At 30.7% G+C, this 27,888-nt stretch overlaps 2 protein-coding genes across 2 annotated transcripts; one reads left to right on the top strand and one right to left on the bottom strand.

Moving 5' to 3' along the window:
- Nucleotides 1-1,873: 1,873 nt before the first annotated feature.
- On the top strand, nt 1,874-7,973 carry LOC111032552 (5'-AMP-activated protein kinase subunit beta-1). The gene is made up of 7 exons (XM_022312929.1): nt 1,874-2,749; nt 2,860-3,014; nt 5,042-5,135; nt 5,200-5,317; nt 5,923-6,035; nt 6,103-6,254; nt 7,666-7,973. Exons 1-6 carry the CDS (start codon nt 2,591-2,593, stop codon nt 6,247-6,249), a joined length of 786 nt encoding a protein of 261 aa, XP_022168621.1. The 5' UTR covers nt 1,874-2,590; the 3' UTR covers nt 6,250-6,254; nt 7,666-7,973.
- LOC111032551 (nidogen-1) lies at nt 6,381-27,844 on the bottom strand. The gene is made up of 21 exons (XM_022312928.1): nt 27,603-27,844; nt 23,674-24,170; nt 19,498-19,601; nt 18,933-19,067; nt 18,206-18,439; nt 16,974-17,177; nt 16,230-16,451; nt 15,616-15,715; nt 15,045-15,229; nt 12,571-12,652; nt 11,023-11,198; nt 9,457-9,633; nt 9,271-9,396; nt 8,527-8,775; nt 8,257-8,459; nt 8,001-8,163; nt 7,641-7,775; nt 7,149-7,434; nt 6,893-7,068; nt 6,595-6,703; nt 6,381-6,531 (listed from the first exon to the last, which is right to left on the bottom strand). Exons 1-21 carry the CDS (start codon nt 27,798-27,800, stop codon nt 6,414-6,416), a joined length of 3,879 nt encoding a protein of 1,292 aa, XP_022168620.1. The 5' UTR covers nt 27,801-27,844; the 3' UTR covers nt 6,381-6,413.
- Nucleotides 27,845-27,888: the final 44 nt, after the last annotated feature.

Genomic DNA, 27,888 nt, shown 5'->3' with positions numbered 1-27,888 from the left:
ATATTATATTAAAGAAATCATGCATTATTTAAATAATACAGTTTTAATTACTTAAAAACTAGTATCATCCATTTATGTATTATGTCATAAATCATAATGATTTGTTTTACATTACCAACTTCTTATTAATTCAAATATATATCTATATAGGTCAAAATATTAGAAAAAGGGTTCTTTACATTTGAATATTTTTATGAATAAATAAATAAATAATGACATTTTTGTACCTATTTGTATTTAATTAAACGTAGGTAGGTGTTCTATATATTTGTAAAAATTGTCATTATATGTTTACAACGTAATTCTTTAACGTAAAACATTCATTATTCAAAAAGTATGAAAAAATTATTTATATAATTATTTTTTATACTTATAATTTTTACTATTTAGAATTACAACATAGTTTTAATTTTTATCTCGAAAACAGAATTTTTTTTGAGTATTGCGATACATACAAATCAATTTTAGGATGAATAGTTTAGGAGTTATAAGTTATAAACACTAACCGCGTACCACTCCATTCCGTTTTTCCAAAAATTAAATTCTTATAAGTTATAATTCATAAAATAGGTACCTACTCATCTTAAATTCGATTTGTATGTATCGAAATACTTGGAAAAATATTTTTATTTGGAATATGAAATGCGAACTGTAAGTTGTCGTTCAAAAAATTTAAAAAAATTTAAATTAAATACTAGGCATAAAAAATATTGCATCATAAAAATGTAGATTTTAACGACTAGAAATCATGTAAAATTTTTTTTTCAAAAACATTTAGACTTTTTAAGATAATAAGTTCTCGATGATAAAAGAGTGACCTATTCTACATTTTTTTTTAGTATATCAATATTTCAATACACAAAATCAATTTTAATAATTATTTTTTCTCGTTACCGCAGCAATGATGTAGGTTTGTCTTGAAAAACCAGTTGAACTACCTACTTGCTGAACAATGGTCGGCAATTGTTGGTCACGGAAGCGACTTCCGTATAGAACGTTTCATTTTATCGTTATTATTCCTAAAATGCAATAAATAATTATTTAACTCATACTGGTTATAAACTATTGGGATCATTGTTTACCAATTTCGAATTACAATTCATATTTGTTTATAACATTGTTTAAAAATTGAAACTGTTTAGCTATAGTTTTGATCAAAACAATTCTTATTATATAGATTCAAACGATTTCAAGGCCCACATAATTACAATAATATAAATTATTGTTATAATAAGGTGCTCCGCGGATAAATTTAAATAAATTGGTATTATGGAGTACAATTAAATTACGATCATTAAGTTTTAATAAATGTATTATATTCGTCTACAATTTATAGTAGTAATAATCTTATATAATTGTTGTCTGTTGATTTATGATTATCAAATTGAACTCAGTCTTCTTATTAAGATTAAATCAATAAAATAATTTTATATTTTTTTTCTTTCTTTCAAAATGAATCGTACATTTATAATAAATACTTACCTACATCTCACAAGTATTATTAGTATTATTAGTAGAAATACTAAAGAGTTCAGAAATCATTTTTGTTGAAAAATGAATAGGTAGGTACTTCTTTAGTCAGATCTAATCTTGATTTTTAATTAACATTAATTATTAATTATTATGGTACCATTGATTGGTACCCACTATGCTAGTATGGACAGTAATACATAATAGTGAATACCGGTATAATAATAATAATAATAATGTACAATGTATAATGTATAATAATACATTGGTTATATCACAGAATAGAATAGTATTAATTCTTCGTTTCTGTAGAAATATGTTTCTGATAAATAAAAATATTATGAACAGCTGCGTGCCTTCGTCTTATCAGTTATCAGTCGTTCGAAGACAATTACCATAATCTTTGGTCACTGGCCGCTGCACGACCACCAGCGGGCGACGATAGTACCAGAAAAATGATGTTAAAATTTATATTGTAAACGAGTATAATATGCTCCAGTTGCAGCTGACCACCGCCGAATACTGTAAATGATTTAAATAGATATAAATGCAAATTATTTGCAGTATTTTCCACCACTGACGACTGCCGTCTGTCTGATCGATTCGTAGCCCGGAGGAGACATTTTCCCGGAAACGTGACTAACTCGTACAATAATAATATACGACGTCTATGATCTAAGGTTGTTACGCAGAATAAAACGGTGCAACGTACTTAATCACTAATCATCGTAAACGACCTTAGGACGACGGTGCAGTGGTCTTGATAAGACGAGAACATTTCTCCTGTGTTTATTTCTTACAGTTTATTAACTTAAATTTTATAAATGTTTATGTTTTCGTGTTCATTTTCTACCGTTTGTTCAATCGCGCGGTGTTGTAATAATTATTGTTAATTATCATTTATCATATTCGACGGACGGGACGATAACAATATTATGGGCAAACAACAAATTAAAACGTACAATTAATAAAACAGTAATTCCGAGTAAAATCCAAACCGTCACGTCAGACTACAATCGCATTCCAAAGGCTCAAGAGTCCAACTAGTAACTACAACCTTTAATAAATTATAATATCCATTCCGTTTGACAGTAGACGTCAGTGCCTATTGTGTACGGTTATGGGTAACACTAGTGGCAATCAGCGCCATAAGTCGGCAGGTCTGATCGTTCCGTCCTCGCCGACAAAAGAGGTACAAAGTCAAGCGTTTGTGTTTGATAAAACTTCGGATTCCAATGCGTTACATGAGACTAATGCGCAGAGCTCATCTAAGCCAAATGTATGTCAACAACGGTTGTCTAATAGGCAATTATGTTGTGTACTTTGAATATTACTATTTTTCTTTATCTGTCGATTGTTTAATTGATTTTATTGTTCTTGATCCATAAGGACGATGAGTTCACTGACGGCATCCCGCATTCAGCATCAGAAAGTGACACTGAGAACAAGATGCTACCGACCGTGTTTAGATGGGAAGGTGGTGGCAAACAAGTGTTCATTAGTGGCACATTCTCTGAATGGAAACCTATACCAATGGTTCAAAGGTATTTTTATATGATTTAGTATAACTAAATTTTTATATAATACATTTAATCTTAAGTTTGTATTCAGTTTCATTCACTATAGGTAGTTACCATTGAACATTAGGAAGGAAAGTATTGCTTGAGTAGAACAATTTAAACAATGGATAAGTGAACTTAACTTACTCAATAACTATTGTTGCTATATAACCACTGTATTTTTCACAAGTATATTAGGTTCATAATGTAACAAACAGTATTCATAATTTCCAAAACATTGCCTCCTTATACACAGGAGGAAGGATGTCTTACATATTGTGTTGTCTCCATCTTACAAAAACCTACAGCCTAGAAATTAGCAAATAACCTACATTATTGCTAACAAAAAACAACACCAAATTATATTAGGATTTGTAGCATAGAGTCAACACTTCATGTGGGTGTGACTTCATCATCTTCTATTAAGATCAATTGAAATTTGAAAATGAATCTTGATATATTCTCGTATTTACGGGGGAAGGGGTATAGGGAGCACTGGCTGCATTCATATACCTTGGTTATAGATTCTTCATAACATTTTTTAGTTAACAGAGATCTATTTAAATTAAATTTGAACAAATGCAATGCGTCTATGCAGTTGAGACTCAATGTGCTAGGATATATATTGTATCAACTATTAACATTATTCACTATAAACTTTAAAAATTACTTCTAGTTACTATCATACCTACTGTTTTTGCATATTTTGTTGTTTTTATTGCATATTTAGTGATATTTAAGGTTATTTATTTTAATGCCATTTTAAGTGCTATACTATTTCAACCATGATTATTATTATACAGAAGTACATTTACTCAGTAGTTAGTAGACAGTTTGTAAATGCATTAAAAATGATAATCGTTACTATTGGAAAATTGTTAAAACTTAACAGGTGTATTTTTTTTTAAATTTTAAATTAGGTGTCACAGATCATAAAAAAGCAGAAGTCAAACATTTAAAATTGGAAGAAATTCCAAAGTATCCTCATAAACTATTATACTACTTGAGAAAAATGTAAATTTAATTACATATTACTTATACCAAACTTTAAAGTTGTTACTTATTAAAATATCCACAATTTTATATTTTACGCTAATTTTAGTTTTACAATGATTTATTGATGTGTGCTTTATTTTGTAAATATATTGGCTCTATTTTAGGTATTAAAATGTATGTAAATGTTCAAATCATTCATGCTATGTATACTTAATAGATCAGACATTTGCTCTAATTGGTACTTTGCGTTTAACAATTTTTCAACATTTCAATTTGTTGCGAAAAAAAAATATTTATATAAATTCTATTTTATATCACTGTTTTAATTATCTATAATATTGTATGTAATTGAATTACATTACATTTAAATGATAAAAATCTTCTCCCTACACCAATATTTTATCCAAAGAGTGATGCGTCAAAGTATCTTTATTGTATAGGTACATAAGAACAATTTTAATTCTTTAAAGATTTCTAATCTAAAGTTTTGCAAAAACCTCTGATTGCATATAAAATATAATTGATAATTATTTGATTAAATAATGTGTCTTTACTTTTATGTGCTAGGAATAGCAAAAAATTATTATTTTGACTATACAAAATGTAATGACACATATTTGAATTGGTAATATTATTTTAAATTAATACAACTTTTAACTGTTGTTGGCTTTTGAATAGGAATAGATTATTTAACTAATTAATCCCTCAAACACATCAAAATTAAGAGAACAATTCAAGTTTGAATCCCAACATCTCAAAAAGTGTGAAATATTCAAAGTGACAATAGATTTTTCTTTAGTTAACCTTGTTGTTTGGCTAAATGGGATTAAAACTTTCATTGTAGAAGTAATAATAGTGCTTAGAACTGCTGTTTTAGAGCAAATACATATTTTAATAATAATTTATAATATATATTCAACCTATCTTATAAATGAAATACTTTCTACATGACGTGATTTATTTAGTTATTTTTAAATATATATAAATAATACTCTCAATTTTGTTTATGATTTCAGCCACAATGATTTTGTAACTATAATTGACTTGCCAGAAGGTGAACACCATTATAAATTTTGTGTTGATGGCAACTGGCAATGTGATAATAAAGTTGTAAGTTAATATTTGTAGTATTTTTTAAAAATCTATCAAATTAAAGTATGATTTTTATTTATAGAGCATGATTGAAGGTGATCCAGGTATAACAAATAACAAAGTAGTAGTGAGGAAAACAGACTTCGAAGTTTTTCAAGCGTTAGATGTTGATTCAATTGACGAAAATGGCATTGAAAAAAGTAATCAACATATTTATTTTATAAACAGACAGTGCGTTTTTTTTTTTAATGTATAGCTTCTAAATATCTACATTACCTGTTGATACATTAAAAATTAAATAGAAAATTCATTGTAAATATTATTAAATGAGCAGTAGATTTATATCAATTTTAAACTAGCCTCAAGTATTGAAGTTGCAACCAATTTATGTTTATATAATTGTATAAATTGATTGAGAATTTTTAATTATTTGTACAACTGTACTTTATTTTGTGGGATTATCTGCAAAAATCTAACACTTAAATAAGAATTACACAAAAATCAGATTTATAAATATTTGACTGTTTGAGAAAACTACTGATTTTTTTTTATTCTAATAATAAAGTTTAAGTATATTTTTATTTAATATCACTTAAAACAGTATTTATGAATTTTAATAAACATTAAGTCTTATTTATATCTGCATGAAAGATTAATGGATTAAATTTCAACAAACGTCAAAAACTTCATTTTTTCAGTCACTTTTTTATGAAGATAGTTTATCTTTAGTTTTAAATTGAAAAAAATGAAAATTAAGATTTGGTTATTTTAGATAAATCTATTTATATTATTTTTTTATATTCAGGTGGTTTTTCTCAAGATATTCCTTCGTCAGTTCCTTGGCAGAAAGTTTCTGGACCACCAATTTTACCACCACATCTTCTGCAAGTTATACTGAACAAAGACACTGCAGTTTCGGTAATTATTTTTATTCAAACAAAATAATTATTTTTTTCTTTTTTTCAAATAAATTTTGTGTATCTAGTGTGAACCAACACTTCTTCCAGAACCAAACCATGTGATGCTCAACCATTTGTATGCTCTTTCAATTAAGGATGGAGTTATGGTGTTGAGTGCAACACACAGATATCGTAAAAAATATGTTACTACTCTACTGTATAAACCAATCTAAACATGGTATATTATATTTATTTTTTTTTACTATTATACATTAATTATTATAACAAAACACATTAGACTGAATTGTAGTTCTGCTACCATGTTTGATTCATTGCTTTCATTGGATTTTAAAATTTAAACAAATGTTTACGAGTTACTTTTATTCAGTCTTAAATATTAGGGACATTTTCCGGTAACTGCTGCAATTCCGTACAATTTTCCATTACCATGTAGAGGTACAGGCAGACTTTCTCTCTTCGCTTTTTCATTTCTTCCAGTGAATTCGATTTTCCCTCTAAAATATAAATGTATAATCGTTTTATATTTTATCAAATTTATAAAATACAGGCACACATACGTTATCCAATCAGTCCAATAAAAATTGTCCCTAGTAATAGTCAGTCCAAAAGGATAACTGCAATTAGCAACAGCAGTCCGTTGTAATCGACTATCTATTCCAATACATTCTAGAATATAAAAATAAAAAAGCATACAAATTTAATTATTTGTGTAAATTACTTTAAATCTAAGTTTATACATTTAAAAAATGTATAAGCTTATAATATTAGATAAGAATAATGAATTACTTAGTATCAATTATTAACAATTGAAATAGGAAGACTCTTATTTTTGTGAAATATATTAGTATAAGTTACCTATGCTTTTTAAACCTGCATCAGCCCAACAGATTTCATCTGTATACCAATCTATAGCTATAGAGTTTGGTAATTTGACATTAGGTCCTTGAACAAAAATTTCTCTTTGACCGCCATCCAAATCAGACCATTCAATTTTAGGGCTATTTCTATTCCAATCTGACCAAAATAATTTTCTAGCCATAACAATTTATAATATCAACTAGTTAATTAAATTATTTCAGTTTTAATAGTTTTATATAAATAATAATACTACCTTCTGTTTGGATGAACTGCAATTCCTCGAGGATTACTCAGTGAAGAGTTTGCTATTATTGTGACATGGGTTCCATTAGACAAATCTGCTGCCATTATACGTTTCAAACCAGAATCAGTCCAATAAATCTTTCTGTTAATCCAGTCTATGGTTAATCCTTCGGTTGATGTTGCTTCAGTAGCAATAAATTCTCGCACATTTGAACCATTCAGTTTAGCAGACTTAATTGTCCGATCTGCTATATAACTCCAATACAACTGCTCTTCCAAACAATCAACTGCCAAACCTAGAAATAAAACATAATTACTAGCTGACCTCATGTACTGTTCCTGTTAAAAGTGACATATGAATTATGTGAATATATATGAATTAAAGTATTAAACATTTTTGAAATCATTATTTAATGACTCTTAAAAATGTTCTACTATTACTATTATAATATGTAACCAATGAAAATAATTTATAAACAAAATACAAATTGTAAATACTTACCAATGGCTATTTTATCAAATTGCAGATGAATTGGATAATCTCCTCTTGTTTTGTTTGGAACAGTTGGAATATGCAATGTTGCCATCCCTTGATTTACAAGTAAGTAAATGTCGTCTTTTGTTGTTTTTTTATTTTCTTAAAACAAATGATACTTAAGTATAAGGGTAAAATAAGTCTGAGCAGAAGTGATTGTTTAACCACTTGGCTACAAAAAAAATTTTTTTGATACATAAATTCTATGTAAATATTTATGATTTTGTTTTATAGACGCTATAAATTGATGTTTTATAAACAAACTATTATAATTTAAATAAATGTTAATTATTATGTTTATATGTAATTTTCAAATATTTGTCTTACCTTTACAGTAATAACCATTTCCTATGTATCCTTGTCTACATTGACAAATGTAATGTCCTGACGTATCAACTGTACACTGTGCTGATGGATGGCAAATGCTGGTGTTTACAATACATGTCTCTGAACATGATAACTCCAAACCATTCCAGTTTTCTGTATATCCCTTAAAAAATATATAAATTGAAAATTGTTAACTTTTATTATGTAAATATTAAATAATTTGTTGAACCATAATTTAGCCTATTTTAATAATCACCTGGGCACAAGAACATTTAAAAGTATTTCCAATGTTGTTACATTCAGTATTTGCTGGGCACGAGTTCTCTGTGCACCCAGTTTCAATGATCCGATCACATTGTGTAACACCATTACCTCTGTATCCGTTATTACAACGACATGCATAATTATTTCTTTCTCCTTGTACACAATTAGCATATCTGTGACATTCGTATGAGCAGCCTAAGATTGATTAATAATCTTATATTATTGTGGTTTATTGTAAGTAAAATGTATAGCTGTGACTTACGTGATCTTTGGCATTTGTTTTCAAGCTTTTGATAACCTTCCAAACACTTACAGCTATAAATGAAGCTGGTTTCGTTATACATACACGTCTCGTTTGGGCCGCAATTTGAGTCCGCGACACATTCTCCAGTCGGTGTACATATTACACCGTCTCCTTCATATCCACTGTTGCATACACATATTGAATGACCCTCCATCATCTGACAGCTAGCATGCATATCACAGATGTTTGACTTTGAACACGATTGCTCTATATAATTTTTAGCAGTAACATAAATAACATACATTATGTGTAATAATAAAATAAACATATTCAATGTATACCAATGTTATTAAATTTTTAAATACCTACTTATCTGGTTTGTAATTTGCAAGAAATACTAGAATATTTGTTTTGACAACATAAAATATTGTGTATTAAAATATAAAAAGAAAGAAAATTTATAAGATGATTGTGGTTTGAAAGTCTTTCATTGAGAAACTGATTCGAGAAGCTAAGGTTTGCTTTTTAGGTACTATAAATGAAAAGTAGATATGGGTTAGTACCTCCCTATTTAAAAATAATATAAGGATTGGATGGATATGAAAAACTATAGAATTTTCCCTATCTAGGTAGTTAGAACAAAAATGACCAAAGAATATTAATAATTAATATTCTGTATTTCTGTCCTCAGTCATACTCAGTAATTCAGTATAATATGTACTTTTTTTAATTAACAAAACTATTGATTCTTAGTTTTCTTACCAATAAGCGAACACTCGTATCCGTCTCCTTCATAACCTGGATTGCATTGACACCTGTGTCGTTGTTGAGAGTTAACAAAGTTACACTGGGCATGAGCATGGCACGTGTTAATCTCGGCACACGAAACTGCAAACATTTCTAACATTAATAGTGCAACTCATTAACAAAATCAATTGTTGGACTAACTCGACGATTCTGTTATGGTGCTCTCCGGTTCTACGGTCGTAATATCATCGTAGGGCGCACAATATTCTCCGACGTCAATGTACGATGACGGACACTGGCACAAATCTTGGGTACAAGTCTTCCGCACGGGACAACCCTGACCAATGTATCTATGTCCTTCCAACCGGCATCTGGGGTCTATAAACAATGTTTCGGTAAATTATGCCATTAATATAGAAAAATATAATAATACAATCGTTGTTGTAGCCTGTAGGTAATAGGCAAAAGTCCTTATACCACTATAGACGAACGATGAGTGTACGGAAAGCGTAACAACACAGAGGGAGCTTTTTGGTTACCTACTCGACTACTCGTACGCACGGTAGTACGGGGTAACAGGGTAAAGGCAGCCCCACACGACTCGTGAACTTGGCGAACATCGTAATCCCGTAAGTTCGTAGAGTAATTTGGCTTGATAATTATTTCGCTTCTACGCGACTCGTACACTTGCCGATCATCGTGCATTTATCGACAACCGACAGGAAACGACGAGTGACTCGGTGGGTAAAAAATAATCTACACGCTTGACGATTAAACACCTACACGACTCGTAACATAATATCTCGGCTGACGATTATTCGCCAAGTAGACGATTCGATTCGAACCGGCTTAAGATAATATATAGATTATTGTGTTTTTTCGTTAAGAGAACACCACAACCGCGATGTGTTGTCTCCGTCTTACAAACGTACAACAGAGCAAAAATTGTTTTGTGCGAAATAGAACCACTCAAGCTGTAGTCCAAGCTTAGAGAACATTTACTGTGCAACATCGTCTTTATTTTTTCGATATCACAAATACAAGAAGAATTCTTGTTGTTTAAAAATTCATTATTTCAAACTTGAATAACATTTTTTGTATTTGTGATATCGAAAAAATAAAAAATACTTTGCACTGATAAATTATCTTCTCTTAATAGTAAGAAAATTTGGTTGCTTAGCTTGAAGTACAGCTTGAGTGGTCCTATTTCGTGCAAAAACAGTTTTTGCAACACAGCGAGTGTGGCGCCCTCCTAAAAGCAAACAATAAAAAACTTTGTATTAAAGAGACAGCTGCATTATGCATCACGGTGAAATATTGTTATGCAGCCCGCATGCTGTTATATGCACTACAGTTCTTGTCTAGTAGTATAAGATCTGTGGTAGTAGCTAGGTACCTATACTAGTTAGCTAGGTCAAATTTTATGTTTTTGATGAAGTTTTTTACTTATAGGTACATAAGGCCACCTATTAGGTACAGTTTAATTTTAAAATATCAAATATTTACAACAAGATTAACTTTTCGTCATACATCAGAATGGCTATTTACATTTTTTAAACTGCGGCTGTTAGGTACCTAGATATTTTTTTGTGAAATACACGGTGAGAAGCTTTAACTATATACGCGTGTGTAAGACGGAGAAAACAATTTTAGGCACTGCGCTGTGCCCTATATAAAAAATAGTTTAAAATACCTTTGATTTTTTTTTCAAAAACACACCAATCACTTAAAAAAAATTGTTAAACGGATCACTCCATATGAACTTACACAGCGGTAAACACCTAAGTCCATCGCCTATGAAACCAGCGTTGCAAGCACACGCGTAGGTGCCCGGATAATTCGTGCATTGACCGTCCCTGTGACAGACTTCCGGTATGTTGCATTCGTTGACATCTACGCACTCGAAATCGGTGGAGTCGCTCGACAGCAAACGTATTTCGTAACTATATTATAGTAAAAATAAATAAAATAAAAAATATTATGGCCTTTTTATTTTAATCCAAGAAAACGTCATCGTGAGTAATAAGCTCAGCACAAAAAAAAAATGTGAAACTTTCAAACTTCCTAATCAGAACAAAGTCTCGTGGGCAACATCAGCAAAATCGTATAACAGCGAATTTAGTTAAATAGAATTAAATAAATTTGGTTCTTATTGAGTTTGTTACTTTAAAATGTTACGCGGTTAAACAGAAAATGTTGTTAAATGGAAGTTTCACCGTTCATTGTATCTACCCATACATATTGTGCCGAGTTAAAGAAAAGTTGTTTATAAAAATAATTTGAGTTACATCATTATTAATTACGACTCGTTTCTAAAAACGTTATACTTCAATAATTTGTAGGTATAATGCAGTGGCGGCGTGAACTATTTTAATTTATGAGGCAAGTATAAATGCTCGACCACCACCACCTAAATTTTTTCACACACCCCCAAATTCACAATTCTACAACAGTAATATACTTTGTCATGTTAATATCAGAAATATAATAAAATTACTTATAATATATAAATAACAATAAATCTTTATTTAAACAATAAATTTGATGTTGCTGCAAAAGTATCAATGGCCAAATTATAATCTATGTTTATATCTCTTTTACAGTTTAAAATCATCAAACTTTCTAATCGGTCTTCGCTTGTAGTTAATCTCAACCGTGACTTTATCAGTTTTACCTACCACTGAAAAAATTTTAATTAATTTTTTATTATTTTATTGGGTATTATTGTAATAAATATTATGACAAATCATAAATTGCTACAAAAATTAAAAATAAAAAACATAAGAGAGCTTTATGGGATTTATTCTTAAGAGAACGCTACGTCGCTACCCATGCATTTATTGTCTCCAGAATATGAACAACAAATAGCAATACTTAATACAATTTTAAAGTTAAAAGTAACATAACCGTAAATTCGTCATTACTTCAATATTACGTGCATCCACGATCCACCAGTGTTGCATACAGCCCAACCAACGAAGGGGAAATATTGTTAATAGATAAATAAAATAATGATACAATATTATCTATGATAGTGTTACGTGTTACCACACTGGCACCAATATACTGCGTTATTGTACACTATACAACATGCACTATAGATAATAGTGTATTTCCAGTAAATGTAAGGCTAAAGTAATACTAATAATACTAATAGTATTAGTTGACCATATTCCATATGTGGTTTTTAATATCCGTTCCCGGGAGTACCACCACCTAATTGGTCGTGAGGCAATTGCCTCATGAAACACCCTATCACGCCGCCACTGGTATAATGTCTTTATAAAATTCCTGATAAATAAACGATTAATTTACCCTTGTATACAGGAACAAGTACTGATATTATCAGGCACATCACAAACACTGTTTTCTATGTTATAAGCTCTTGATGATTGTTCTGAAAAAAAATGTAGGCGTAAACTTCGATGTTAACATGCATTATCCACTTCCAGGAGATTAGCTGTGTTTTTTATCAAAATATACCCATCTTATGTCAGTTGTACTGACAACCTTAGTAATGAGATAGGTACAATATTTAAGAAAACATATTTGAATTCTTCATGCGGTTAATTTTCTTTTATTTTAATTGAATTGAACTAAAAATAACTGTAGATAATTTTAAGAAAATTTTTTTCTATTAAACTCATAAGGATTTCAAATTTATTTTCAAAAATTGTATAGTATAACTAGATAAACAAAAAACCCCAAAAACGTAGTCAATACGACAAGTAAAAGATTGATAGGTACTTTTGGACAAAAAAAAACAACAACATTTTAAAGAGGATTTCAGAGCATTATTTTTTTTCTCTCACGTTTGCATTCAGCGGGACCAGCCTTCTGTTGATTTAACTATTTAGTAATAGAGTGATTGACCTTCTATCAGACTTCAGTTATCAACACTATCTGTTTATTTTGTTGTTTTGCACATTGGCTTTTTTCTAGCGAGATATGAGTATTTTTAAATTGTAATATTTTACATACCTACTCATAAACATATAGCTTGCAAAAAGCAAACGAAATAAATTTAAAAGCCAATGTACGAACACAGATAGATTAAATAATGGTCTTAACTGCAGTAAGCAAGGTCAATTTACTCTAACACGGATATGGATACTATTATTGATATGTGACTGGGCGTGCACGAACGCAAATCCTTTTCTTAATACTACAGACTTGGGATTACAATTTCAAAAAAAAAAACGGTTTTCTTTTTGGAAAATTTGGTTTCACTTAAAAATTGGTTTTGGCGGAAAAAACTGTGATTATCCGGAAAAATTGAAAAAGTAATGTAAAGTGAAAACAATACAATAAATAATGATAGTTGATAATCATAATACATTAGAGGTTTCTAATAATACACTCTCCCACATAAATATTTGATAAGTAACGTTATTTTTAGAACAAATATTGAAATATCCGTATTAATAATTATAATACAATGATGGGTATGTATGGTACGTGCTGTATTGGCAAATGTGAAATGATAATGACAGGTTTCTTATCTATTTTTTTCAACTGGGTCTTTTTTTGTACTTTGATTGTTATAACTTATAAGGGTAAATACAATTTTTCCTTACATTCAGTTTTTTTCTAATTTTCCTAAAGTTTCGGTTTTTTTGGGAAATGCATTATTTTAATATTCTCAAATTTATCCATATTTTCCGAAGTTTTGGGAAAATATGGGTTTTTTCCAAATTTTGATCATTACAGTACAGATTACTTAACCCTTTATAGGGTAGAGGGAAATTATTTCCCACCTTAGAAAAAAAAATCCTGTAGCTTGTGATCGTAGGAAAATAATTTCCCACTTATATCAAACGAATGTAAATCATTTTCTGTGTTTATTGTTATATGGGTATTTTTACCCTAGCGCACTCTAGTAATGAGTTATTGAAATAAAACGTTCCAGGTGGCAAATAATTTCCCACTGGCCACTCACGGTATCTGATTGTTCAGAGAGTTATTTATAATTTTGTTTGAATTGAAATGTATTGTTGATAAAATCGTTTAATTTATCTGTAATCAGTATGATTAAATAGCTTAATTTTTGTTCTTTATTTTAGTGTGATAATGAAATATCATATCATACTTCAAGTACTATTATTATTAATTTTTCGTGACACATTTTATTATCAATTTTTTTTTTACTCAAACTAAAACGACTACAACAGAAGATTGATTGCTGTTAGGAACTCAAAGTATGTATCAATTTAACAAATAAGTCTTAAAGAATCAATACATGTATACACTAAGTGTATTGCATACACCACAAACTTAATATTTTCACTTTATTGTGAATTTTTAATGAATAATCAATTTAATTTTTACATTAAACACGGTCGGTACAGAATAACCTTAAGAGGACGTTGTACTGAAATTAGTTGTCCCCGTCTTACTACTGCGAAACCTACCAAATTTACGCTTAGCAGATCACTTGTAGCTTGGTCCTTATAGTTTAAAAATTAGAGTGAACAGGCCTATTATCAACCTCGATGGTAAGAACATTATCTGTGTTTGCATGTGGGATTTTTATGATAATTCAATTTTTAGGGAGTTATAAGCATTTTCAATGCTAAACTTGTCAAAAATTCGAACCATCTTAATAAACCCACAGCATAAAATGTTGTTATCATCAAGTTTCAACGGTTCGCCGTAAATTTTAAACTAACCATGCTAAACGTGATCTGCCGTGCTTAAATTTGGTACGTTACGCACTTGTAAGATGGTGTCAACAAATGCCAGTGTTACGACTTACGTATTCTTGAAAAAAAATGTACATTGGTATTTACCCGTGTTCGGAGCTACGGTAACAGCTCCGCAGTAATAACCGTTTCCCTCAAAACCTGGTCTACACTGACAGCTATAGGTCCCCACTTCGTTAACGCACATGGCGTTCGGATCACATCGATCGATCCTGTCTTGACACTCGTTGATATCCACACACCCGGACTCGGCCCCGTACAACGAATGGAATCTGTGCGATATAATATTATAAATATAAGCGTGAAGATTAAAAATAGCCAGTATTATTTTGTGTCAGAGTCTGCTGCAGAGTTGAAAAAATACGATTTAAGAAATCACAGTTTTTAAAAACAGTGTTAGTACCCATATATGGTCTTACACTACATAATTTGTTTCGAATAAGTCGGATTATTATAATTCATGGTACAATAGAGTATAATTAATTGTAACAGATAACATAATTATATTCTGCGGCTGCTGCGTTATTTGCACCTACATAATAATAACATAACACAATATATTTCATTATTTTTAAAACGAGTTTCGGTGCATCGTCGTTACAAATTTAGTTGGCAATAATAAATAGATATGAATCAGTAAATATTGTAATGTACATACCCTAGATTGCATTCGCATCTGAAAGTACTACCTTCCCTGACGCACGTGCTGTTCGCAACACATTTCACGTGTCCGTCGCTGCAAGGGTCCTGCGTGTCTTCTGTGTATCCGTATTGGTATTTTGTGTATGCCACGTAGAACAAAAAATAAAAAAAATGTTATTCATTGGTGCCTTTTGTCGTGACGTTACCCTCCCCCCTATAACTATTATAACAGTGGCTTAAAAGGCATCTATATACAAAGAAACTTTGGTCGAAAAGTGCAATGGCCGGCCCGAAACTCTATCCCCTAGAGCGAAGGCGCCGAAAGTTGGTTTTGCCTATGATTAATAGTTGGAGAATTTTTTTGTTAGTACACTTTCATCATATTGGCATTTTCAAAAGATATCTGCTCTTGGCAGGAGAAAGGTGGGTAAGCTAACACTTTATTAAAGCTATTCTTGTTTTTGTGGTGTATGATAAAAAAACTTCAACTAAATATTTGTTTTTTTAGTTTATTATTTTACCTTATTTCTAAACATATTTTTGCTAATTATGTAACCATACAAATACTGCCATTCCACAAGTTATTTGAAGTTGAAAACTTCAGTATTTACTAAGTATTTCTACACTTACCGAACGGCAGAAATATGTTGTTTGTGCTGACCAGTCTTAAAATTTTTACTTTTTCTTCGTAATAGGCGAATGCTTTGGAGTTCTGCAACATGAATGACGTAAAACTTTTGGCGGCCTTGTTACATGGCTGAGAGAATTCAAATTTTTGGGCCACGGTCACTTGCTGTTCGAAATCCGACCCTTCTTGTTTGTATCTGTACGTGTAATACGAGTGCATTCGACCTATTCAAATTTTAATACGAGAACATTAAAATATAAATATAAGATCATAAATATTCAAACAGTGGATAGCTCAATTATATAAGATCTGGTATTTCGATGCATTCTGCAATTTTTTTCAGTCAACTATCCGATTATCGTCTTACAAATCCATTTGATGAATTCAAGTCGGCGGATTAAAATAAAACAATTTTATTTTTTCATTATTTTTTAAGTATTTTTTTATTATAATATATGTGTACATTTTTATTTGCATATTTATATATATAGTTTTATTTGTTACCCAGTTGATTTAAATAATACATTTTCTTCAAAATTCCCTACTATAAAATATAATAACTCGTAAAACATCATATTATTATACTCCCCTACCTACATTATACACATCGCAGTTTGTCACACATGATATCGATCGATTATGCGATCGCTGCAAATCACGAGGCATACGTAATTCTACAAATCTATATACAGAGCACCACAGACTATATAATAGGTACAATATTAAAATAATATTATCTCACTCACCGTTCGCAATCGTATACTGCTGATGGTTGTCGTTGGGCAATGTGAATCTGGTATGCGGTAACGGGACTTGAGGCGTTGTTCCCTGTACGGTGGCGTCCATTATCAACTGATCGAAAGAATTGAGCCCGAAAAACCGCTGATGAATGGTTATCCTGTGTTCGGTTCCCGGAAAAGTCACTTCGGAAGTGTAGTTCACTACTCCTCCTGTACATTGACGTATGCACAAATGCGTGATGAATAATGGTAATTTATTACGTGACATAATATTAGATATTTTATGTAATGATAATACAATGCGTATTATTCATAATTTCTTGTAAGGCACTCAAAATTAGTGTTTGAAACATCACTCGTAAACTGAACTTAATAATTAATATGCAAACAAACGGCATTTTTGAACTTCAATAGGTCTTAGCACGGGTCCATACTATACAAGGAGAAAACTCTTCGGGATTAGTGGTTTAGCTATAGAATTACTGGACCGTCTGGACCACAGTGATTTCAATAATTATATAATATATAAAATAAATAATATTATGTAACTGCAAAATTAAAATATCTTAGACTCATAAATGAACCAGTTCGCAGTAGTGCTAAAGTAACAAAATATTTAAATATGTGACTAAAAAATCCATAGTAGCTTACCATTTGAAAATAAATATTAATGATTATAGCTATTTAATTTAGCTGTTTATATTTACTTTGTATAAACAAATTTGACTCTTTATTATCATTTATAACATTGCCAAATTGGCTAAAGAACATCTATTGTCTAGCCCTCTAGCCAATAATCATATTTATTAGGCATTCCTAAAAAATAACTGGTAAATAATATCAATTTCCCACCTAAAACCGTTAATTTCATTAGTCATTCTTGACATGTGCCAACAATTGTTAAAATCGTTGCTGGTAGGTACCTATCTGACATAATATTGTATTATAATATCTATTAAAATCATGTGCGTATTTTACACATAATATTATGGTTCAAATGGTAAACAAATATTATTAACCAATAAAAACAATGCTTCTGATTCGGTTTGATTTTCATTAAGTTTTTAATCTTTATATTGAAAAGAAATCTTCAAAGTTACAAAATATATTACACCGTACCTACCTAGTATTAAGTACAGCATAATTTGTCGAAATCCACTTTTTTTTATCTTATCCCGTATCCAAATAATAATGTAAGTAAATATCATGATAAGTGATAACATATAGTATGCACCGACCTGTCAACTGGTATCCGTTGTACGCGTTTTCCGAGTGTAAAGAGAAAAGCCAAGCGACTACCGACGGGAACACGGTCAGGTATTGCAACTCGAAACCCAGGTTGCTGGGCACATCTGAGATAGCCATGTACACTCGACCGTCCATCGTCGCCACGTAAGCCTGCAAGTCCGACTCGGGCATGGCGATCCCGTTGACGTCTATGCTGACTTTTCCACTGACGCGGACTGGTACGTCTGGACGAGTTACAAAAAAATAACATTATGTTATAGATAATAATATTTTTATAAAATAATTATTGTATTGCGGGTAAGTGTTACAAATTATTATTTACATAGTAATATAGGCGGGTATAGGTAATCTAAAATATTATGACTTTTGGTTGAGCCAGTTCTCTGGCACAGACAACGTATGTATAGATTCCCGAGGTGGTTCGTCGGAGCATATGAAATCGAAATAAGTTTTTATAGGTATTTTATGAATTCTATAATAATTATTCAAGTAGGTGATAAGTGAAACAAAAAACGTTATAATTGTACACATATAATATTTTGGATTATTTTACGAAAGTTGAAATTCGTTCATGGACATATTTTAATGTTTTGGAAATGTATATATATATATACGGCTATTTCATCTATATGATAAACATTAGATAACTTCATAGTATATTATATCTAAATTATCTAGGTATAATAGTAGTTTGTTATAAACCAAGTGTCGACTTACTTTCTTTGATACAAGTCACTCCATTACCGAAGTACCCCTGCTTGCATATGCAACACATGTCCCCTTGTTCGTAATCCACGCAAGACGCTTGGTTATGACATAAAGCTCCGGCTACTGCGCAAGTTAAACCTTCGTCTGAAACATAGTGATACAATAATAATCAACAGATAGCAACGCCGTCAGTGGACGAGAGTCAGTTATACATGGTTTAGTCCATGCCGGTTGGTATTGTCAGCTCTAAAAAAATACCTATTTCCAAACACTCCCGAAACATTTTTACATTTTCACATTTTCCAAGGTTGGCGAGCATTACTATTTTTATATTACGTTATAAATATTATAATATTGTGTAATAAATATTATAATATTATATAATATCACATTGGAAAGAAATTTTCAATTTTTTCCTTTAAACCGTCCGATTGAAACAACAACATTTTAATATGTTGACAAGACATAAAATAAAATGGGGAAATAATTTATGAATTTCCGTAGTGTATCCAAGTGTAGTTTAGTAGTTTTACCAAAACGATACGTATAGCTACATAAAAAGTCAATAAGATACCTGGTCGGACGCTCCCGGGAAATTCGGGTGGTTCCACGTTTTCACTCGATCCGATGTTGCCCACGCGATATAGCCAAACACCCGGCGCGTCTGTATTACTCCATCTATGCATAAACAAGATCAATCAATATAACCTTATACAATATTGTTATATGTGATTTATATATTATGTACCTATACGTATAAGTAAATATGATTATAGGTATATCTACAAATGAGTGAATAATAATTATTTTGAAAAGAAAATTGATGAAAACCCTAGCGGATGGTGGTTTATATTATAGTTATATGATATTATTCCTAATACCTCTATTATGGATGCAGGGACTCAGCTACGCCAGTTGCGGGAGTTAAATGCATCAAACACAAAGTGCATCTCTATTCAAACGAATGCACATCATCGGAATACTAATTTTAATTTAAGAAGGGTTTCAATTTTTTTAAATAAATAGTAACATTCAAACAGGTAAGTAATTCGCATGAGAAAATAACTATTTACTACACACTTTCTCTCTTAGCCCTTAGGCCTTAGCTACTGCCTATAATCTATATAGATGTCTCAAATATTTTTTGTAATTTACATTCTGCTTTTTATCATAAAAATTCTTTAGGTTATACCCAATTGAAATTGACAATAAATAAAACATGTACAATCTGACACTGATGCCTATTTGATTTTTACCTAGTATACGAGTTGGTTCTAAAACATATATATACCCATAATATACTTCTATAATAATGGTAAAATATCAACGTAAGACGTAACCTTTAACATAAACTGAAATATAAACTCAAAATACCTATAATAAAGCAGAAGTGAACTTTGTGAACCATAGATATTTATTTATCAAGTGTTGACTATTGTTAGTTTTAGACGTTTTCACGTTGGCTGCATAAATAAACTTCTTGTATAATATTTAATTTAATTTTAAACACGAGCGTCAATCGTATTGTATATTTGTATTGTAGCTAGGTACGGTTATAGACTATACTACAATTAAGTATACGTAACTAATGCGATATATTGTGATGAAATAATGATAACATTCTTTTAATTTATGATTTAATATTTTTAATAAGTTTTGGCTTCGTATTTATTAGTTACCTAACGCGATTTCAGTTTTCAATAAATATTAATTTTTTATTGAAGTCAAACACTCCGCTAAATATTTAGAATCGTTAACGTTACGATAGCAGAAAAAAATGTTACAGTATAGTCAAACGTTGTTAAGTAAGTTAATATAGACAGTTGGAGAGAATCTATAAGTCGATTACTCACTATGCAAGGAATAATAGCAATAATTTTAAGACGGTAGATACTATTTACTGAAAACCAAAGGTGGGTTTTGGTAGTTTGATTCAGTCTTGGAGACTGGAATTCGTTAAGTTAAGTCAACGTTAAGATTTTAAGAATACGTCCAGTTAAGTTAAGAGGACGATACACCCGCATGTGTTGTCTCCGTCTTACAAACATACAGCATAGCAAAAACTGTGTTGCACGAAATAGAACCACTCAAGCCAGTGGCGTAGACAAGGGGGGGACGTGGGGGTCGGATCCCCCCATTAGCTTTATTTTTTGTGTTGCTTACATTATGTAGTATGCACTATAATGTAATATTTTGTCATATTATGATCTCTCGAGCTATTGAATTTTGACAGTTTTGTCAATATACTGAATACCAATATAATTTTCGTTTATTTATAGCAAAGTAAATAGTAATATTTATATGGTCGAAATGGTCGTCGGTCGATGACTGACGACTCTGATTATACTTTATTATAGCTTATCTAATTATTTATAGAGACAACACTATATTATAGTATATATATTATATAATATGTATAATGTATAATAATATTATACATATATGTAGGCTCGACTAAATGGGCTATATTTTCACAGTTCCACTGTGTGTCTGTGTTTAAAATGTTATCGTTATTAAGTTATGAGAAATCATTATCGCTAAGGCATCTATGGGTTTAGTTCACTGCGCATACATACAACTAATTTATCTGAAATCTTTAAAAAGAAACACATCTTCCATATTGTGTTTAATGTGAATTTTGAATCAATTCAATTTATATTCATTGTTCCTTATTGTTAAATATTTTACTATAGGTACCTTAGAAAAAAGTTTTGAGAGGGTGAGGGATTTTCCAATTTTCACCTCCAATTTAGCTGTCGTTTTTGCTGTAGTCCAAGCTAAGCAACCAAATTTATTTTTTCGGTATCACAAATACAAGAGTAGTTATAAAAGTTTGAAATAATGAATTTTTAGACAGTAAGAATTTTTTCTTGTATTTATGATATCGAAAAAATAAAAACAATGGAGCACAGTAAATGTTCTCTTGTTTATGGTGTGAAAAATTGGTTGCTTGCTTGGACTACAGCACGAGTGGTTCTATTTACGTTATATTGTATGTTTGTAAGACGGAGACAACACATGCGGGTGTGGCGTCATTTTAAAAGTTAACAATAAAAAAGTTGGAATTAAAAAATGAGTTATTACAAGTTGGTTTATTAATTTGTATTAAACTTCCCTTGGGTTATACCATTTTAAAAATATTCCTCCCCAGATTATCAACTTTCTTTTAACATTTACTAAAATATTATTACAATGCATAAGTACCTACATTTGAGTATATATAGCACTGAAATACACTATACAGTATATTATACTGAAATATTAGACTTATTTCGGAAACCATTGTAAATAATAATAGGTAGTCATTTCAATTTTATTTTTATTGGAATACAAACATGTAAAATTGATATTTTTAGATTGTGTTTGTAGTACCTAGCTCTACTTTTTATACTTTTTATAACATATATATATAATATCACAACAATTGTCCTCAACTGTAAGATATATAACAATTTTAGTTTTTACATTTATAATTATTGATATTATACATTTACACACATAGGTAGTTGTTTATATAGTATAATATTATAATATACCTAGGTAGGCACGCGTGATATTACATGAGTATGTAGAACTCATGCGGTTCACTGGGTTCTACGAAAGATGCATTTGGAAATACAAAAATGAGTTTAATGAGTAAAGTCGTTAGAGTAACGACTAACAATCTTACTATTTATACATAATAATGACGTATTGTTTAAAACGTATACCTAATGATGCCACAGGTAATATTATTGTATTAGGTATGTAGGCACCTAGAACTATTATGAAAGGTATCTACTTAAAATAATATACATATTGTATTAAAAATGAAGTGAGTTGGCAAGGTAGGAAGGACTAGTCATTAAGACGAATATGTTTTTATTTAGAGTTTACAGATGAGCGTCGTGAAGTGGTGAGGGGCCATTCCAAATTTTCAGTCCTGCACCACACTATTTCAACTATTATCTGAATTTTAAGCGCTCAATAATTATTATTTAAAGAATACTACCTATTCGTTAATCGTTTGACATTCGATACATACGTAAAATTAACAATAATAAACTTGTATGAGCATTTCAATTTTTCAGAAAACTATTCTTCTTCAGGTTGTAACATTAAAAACGTGGTCTTCTTAAAATAATATTGAAAATCAGCGAACCGTACATTTTTGTCTCGTTTTACCCAAAAAGTATTGCATAATATCGTTGTAAATCGTAAATGTATAATACAATAGGATAAAAATATGAAATAAAAGCACATAGGTAGGATTATAGAACATAATATTATTATAAAAGTGCAATTTCTTCAATTTTAATTAACTCATTTTTTATGAGAGTACAATCAGTTTAAGTTATAATGTGCATAATTTTAGTTGATTACCCATAGTTAATATTAATTGCTATTTATATTGGATTTCGATTTATATAGTAAGTGCAGTGGGTAGCATATAATCATGTGGCTTATTATTATAGATATAGGTAGGTATACTTGCAGGTAATAAATTATAGACTCATATTAACATTATACTTTTATATAGATAGGTACCGAATACCCATTTTTACTATATTTCATATTATTAGAAGATTATTTATTCATATTGGAGGAAATAACTATGTATTTACATGTTTTTATGCATCTTTGGCACTTAAATCTATATTTATATAGTCATTAATCTGCAACTTCTTGGCCCGCGCACGAATACAGGCAAAACTATACGCTGACACCTATAATATGCGTTATTACTTATTAGGTACATCGAAGGACTTACCTGTCCAAGTTGTGTATTTGATCGCTGCCCGATCCGCGGAGCATGTGTATGCGCCCGTCGGCGGCGCTGAACCCGGCCTGGGCCTTGGCGTCCGGCAGACCAGTCTCGTCGGCCAGCCCGCCGAACGACTGCACCCACTGGACGGGCGACGGGTACGCGAATTGCACGAACGTCTCGTGGCCGTCCGTGGCCACGGCCACCTGGAACGTGTTGGTCCGGTCGGCGTTCTTCTTGTAATACCCCACCCGGTGCCACGTGGCCACGAACACTGACGAGGCGGCGAACCGGCCCTGGTACCGCGGGTAAAACCTGGACACCAGGCTGTCGGCGTGGGCCAGCGTCCGCGGCTCCCGGTCCTCCCGGTAGTACACCTGTCCGCTGCCACGCAGGTCCACGTTGGCGTAGAATGCGGCCAGCGCCGGGTAGTCGAGCGGGAACGGCACGTTGAAGAACGTCGGCATCTCGTTGTTGAACGACACCAGGCCATTGCTGTTCACCTGTGCGCCCGGAGACGTTACACGATTAGGTCGGTATAGATTTGTAGGTATGAGTAAAAATCATGCAATACAATATCATTAACAGTAGCGAGTACAAGAACTGAATCGAAGTGACTCCGTTCCGGGAACCAAAAACCCTTGCGATATTGGGAACCGGAATAGAAATCAAAAACATAGTTTCAAATACCCGAAACCGAAACAGTGGAATCCATATTTTTAAATAAATAAAAATCCGGTTTTGCAATGATTATTAACTGCTACCTCCGTTGCCTGCACTCAATTTACAGTCTTCAAGAAGTACTTAAGTGCTTCGATGAACTATTATTACTTTTATTTAAAACTTTAAAATTCAGAACCGGAACCAGAACCCTAAAATTGAATTAGCGAATTGTATGCAAACTATGAAACCTAATTTACAAAATTAGGTTATTTATAAATTATAACAGCCTTAATTACTATAACAAACATCAAAAACTGGTATTATTTTAAAATAACATTTTTAAAAATGTATTCTATGGGTACAGAACTAATCTATAAATAGGTAAGACACATCAATTTAATAGTTTATCACTTTCCACTGGCCACAACTGTGTTTGATAAAAAATTAAGATCCTAATAATTATTGCTCTTCTTAAGTGGGACCTTCTATTATTGTAGATTAATATGATTTTACAGGCCCAGTGTCCGCCTCGGTCCGTTTGACGTTCACCCATACTTTTTTTGTGGGCGGAGGGCCCTGCGATATTACTAAAAAATATAAACTGTATCGTAATTCGAGATTTAAAATATTCAGGACAATTTAATCCATATTATCCAGCACTATATTATTCATAAATTATAATTAATACTCATACCAACGTCCTATTGACTAAAGTCTATAAATGGCTAGTAGGTAGGTACTTGCAATAATGCAATCAATGTCATTAAATAGTACTACACGTGTACAATCAACTGAACAGTCTAGTCTATATTATTTGATTTAATAATATTATTGCAGAATAAACAGAATCTGATGAGTGCGAAGACCGTGTTTTGCGAATGTTGATAATCCTTTTTAGTTTTCGTTTGGTTTTATTTATTTTAATTTTCTAAAAAGATTGAATTTTTGTTTATCGTTTATTTTTATTAATTAACAGTACAAAAAAAGTTAATAGAATACCGGATGAACGAAGTACTCAACTCAGTAAGTGTTTTTCTCAAATATGTACTTACATTAAAAATAAGAGTTATTAATAATTTATGTTTACTGGACTACCTACTGGAGTAATCACAGACCCTGATTTAGACGAGTACCTACCTCGGTGACTATAGTCACCTGGATTCCATTTATGATAGGCCTTATTTTGATTCATTATATTTTTAAATAGACAAATGTAATTTTGTACATTTGTATTGATTAAAATAATAATAATAAAAAAAACCTATAAGTGATCATTTATTGGGGTTCAAACGTATCGGTATTTGTGGTATGCCACTGGTATTACCATTGATCGTAATATTATATACCACAAAAGTATTTATTATTTGTATTATTTGGATTTAATTTGATTTTCCTAAAACCTAAAGAGAATGGAAAATGAAAGTCCCCGGCCCCAAAATCTGGAAATGAGGCCCTGAGTAATAATTATATCAAGTGAATCATACAAACTAGTATCAAATTAATTCATATCAAATAAGTATTTAATAATATGTTCCTATACAATATTAAATATTTATACTACATTAACTATATCATATATATTATACCTAATAATAGTTCAATCAATATTTTGACGCCCCCAGCATAATATGTCACCACGTACTCTCTTTAAATAAGAGTAATAAGACACATAATATAAATGTGAAATAGTGTACGTGAAATGTCCTACGTACAAAATAAGTGATTGATATAAATTATTGTGATATTGATGAACTACGTAGGTACCATTGATATTTGGTTATAATTTTTTTTTTTTGGTTCATAAGTTTTTATTCGAACTGTTACATAAAAAAAGAACAATAAGAACAATTGATGGCAAATTGGCAAATAATATAAGATATAATAAATACAAATAAAAAGGCAGATTAGACAGACTGCATAAGCCTCTCAGCGGAGGTACTATGACCGAATATAATTTATAAATACTATTCAATACAATCAATGATAAGTAGAACCTACGTAACGTATATACATTTACAACATATTATAAATATTACATTTATCATATTTGATATTATTACGTATAGATGAAAAATGTTTAGCAAATATAATAAATGATTATTGATTTCAAGTTTAAGATTTCACTGCAACATAGGTAGGAACATAAAAATGTACTCAGATTAACTCCCAAAAACGTAATCTTTCATGTCTGACTGTTTGACCTTTTCTTTGGTTTATTAAAAGGACGTCATATCCGTAGCATGTGTTGTCTCCGTCTTGCTAACGCATAATACCTAGATAGGTACCTATATCAAAATGTACGCCCAGTAGTTCCAATTTTGTGTTGTTAGTTTAAATATTAAAGTGAATTTACCTATTATTAAACTAAAATGTAAGAATATTATGTGTTCTCAAGTTGGTTTTTTACGATATTTTAATTTGTAATTTAGTTATGACTTAATGAGTAATGAGTACCTACAAAAAATATCAATATTTGAAAATGCGCATAATTCGGGTACGACGTCCTCTAAAGTATTGGAGGATACAACTAAACAAGTTTGCTGTAACAATTCAATTCCACATAATTTATGCAATTATGCTTCTAAAAACTTATTACCTATCTATAAACATTTCTCTATTATTCAGTTGTACCAAATCAAAGTATTTTGTGAGTACACGTGTCTTAAAGTTCACCAAAGCCTTAAACATTACTGAACGGATACAATTTAATATTATACCTACCAATAATAATGATTAATTTAAAAATTTAAATAATTTTTATGTTTTGTTATTATCATTTATGACTTATGTAGATAATAACATTTTTATGTACCTACCTTGAGCATTAAATATGAGAAAATAGAGTTATTTAAAATTAAAACAAAAACCTCCTTGGTTAAAAGTATAAATTAAAAATGTGACCGTTTTAATTTATATTATAGATCACAGTTACTGTTACTGGTATTTTTTAACCATGCAAAATGTGATTTTGTACATCTAAGTATTGATATGGTTTTTTATGCAATAGAATATTAATGTTTAATTTATTTTAATTTGAGTCATCACTTGTTGAATGGCTATGGACTTTAATCATTTCAATCTTACTAAAACATAAGCTGACATTCAATTTTGTTCTTGATAATTACGGAGTTCAACACTGCTCTGAAGTCATCATAAGAATAAAAACAATTACCTCAAAAGTAGCTAATATGTGTAATGATTGTGTATGTTTTACTGATTATCATTGGCTCTGAGACAATAAATATAACAACTTCAATATTTTTTTAACTTACGAAAATTGTGTCGTAAGTCTCATTATAGAACTTCACTGGCACACTTATTGGAATTCCCGGGCTAGCAACCTCATATCCCACTCGTAACTGAGTATCACCGGCTGTTGGTCCATAAGGGTAAACTAATTGTGTAGAACTATTTATCCCAAAGATCAAAATTAAAAGAAAAAACCGTAACAAGTCACTGAACCGATCCATCGTTTTTGTTAAACTGAAAGTGACTGATGGCCGTTACACAATTCATACCTAATATGGCAGTAATAGGTTATCTATAACATTTTACATA

The sequence above is a fragment of the Myzus persicae genome, unplaced genomic scaffold, assembly GCF_001856785.1.
Source record: "Myzus persicae strain clone G006 unplaced genomic scaffold, MPER_G0061.0, whole genome shotgun sequence".
Taxonomy (NCBI): domain Eukaryota; kingdom Metazoa; phylum Arthropoda; class Insecta; order Hemiptera; family Aphididae; genus Myzus; species Myzus persicae.
The sequence above is the reverse complement of the archived record's forward strand: the minus strand, read 5'-3'. Positions and strand labels throughout refer to the sequence as shown.

Bases quoted from the DNA above. Each gene is read 5' to 3' on its own strand.
- LOC111032552 (XM_022312929.1), top strand. From the start codon at position 2,591: ATGGGTAACACTAGTGGCAATCAGCGCCATAAGTCGGCAGGTCTGATC. The intron at 5,318-5,922 runs GTAATCAACATA...TTTTATATTCAG, and splicing joins CGAAAATGGCATTGAAAAAA to GTGGTTTTTCTCAAGATATT. The intron at 6,036-6,102 runs GTAATTATTTTT...TTGTGTATCTAG, and splicing joins ACAAAGACACTGCAGTTTCG to TGTGAACCAACACTTCTTCC.
- LOC111032551 (XM_022312928.1), bottom strand. From the start codon at position 27,800: ATGGATCGGTTCAGTGACTTGTTACGGTTTTTTCTTTTAATTTTGATC. The intron at 11,199-12,570 runs GTAAATTAATCG...ACTATAATATAG, and splicing joins ACTTGTTCCTGTATACAAGG to TTACGAAATACGTTTGCTGT. The intron at 6,704-6,892 runs GTAACTTATACT...TTTATATTCTAG, and splicing joins TGCAGGTTTAAAAAGCATAG to AATGTATTGGAATAGATAGT.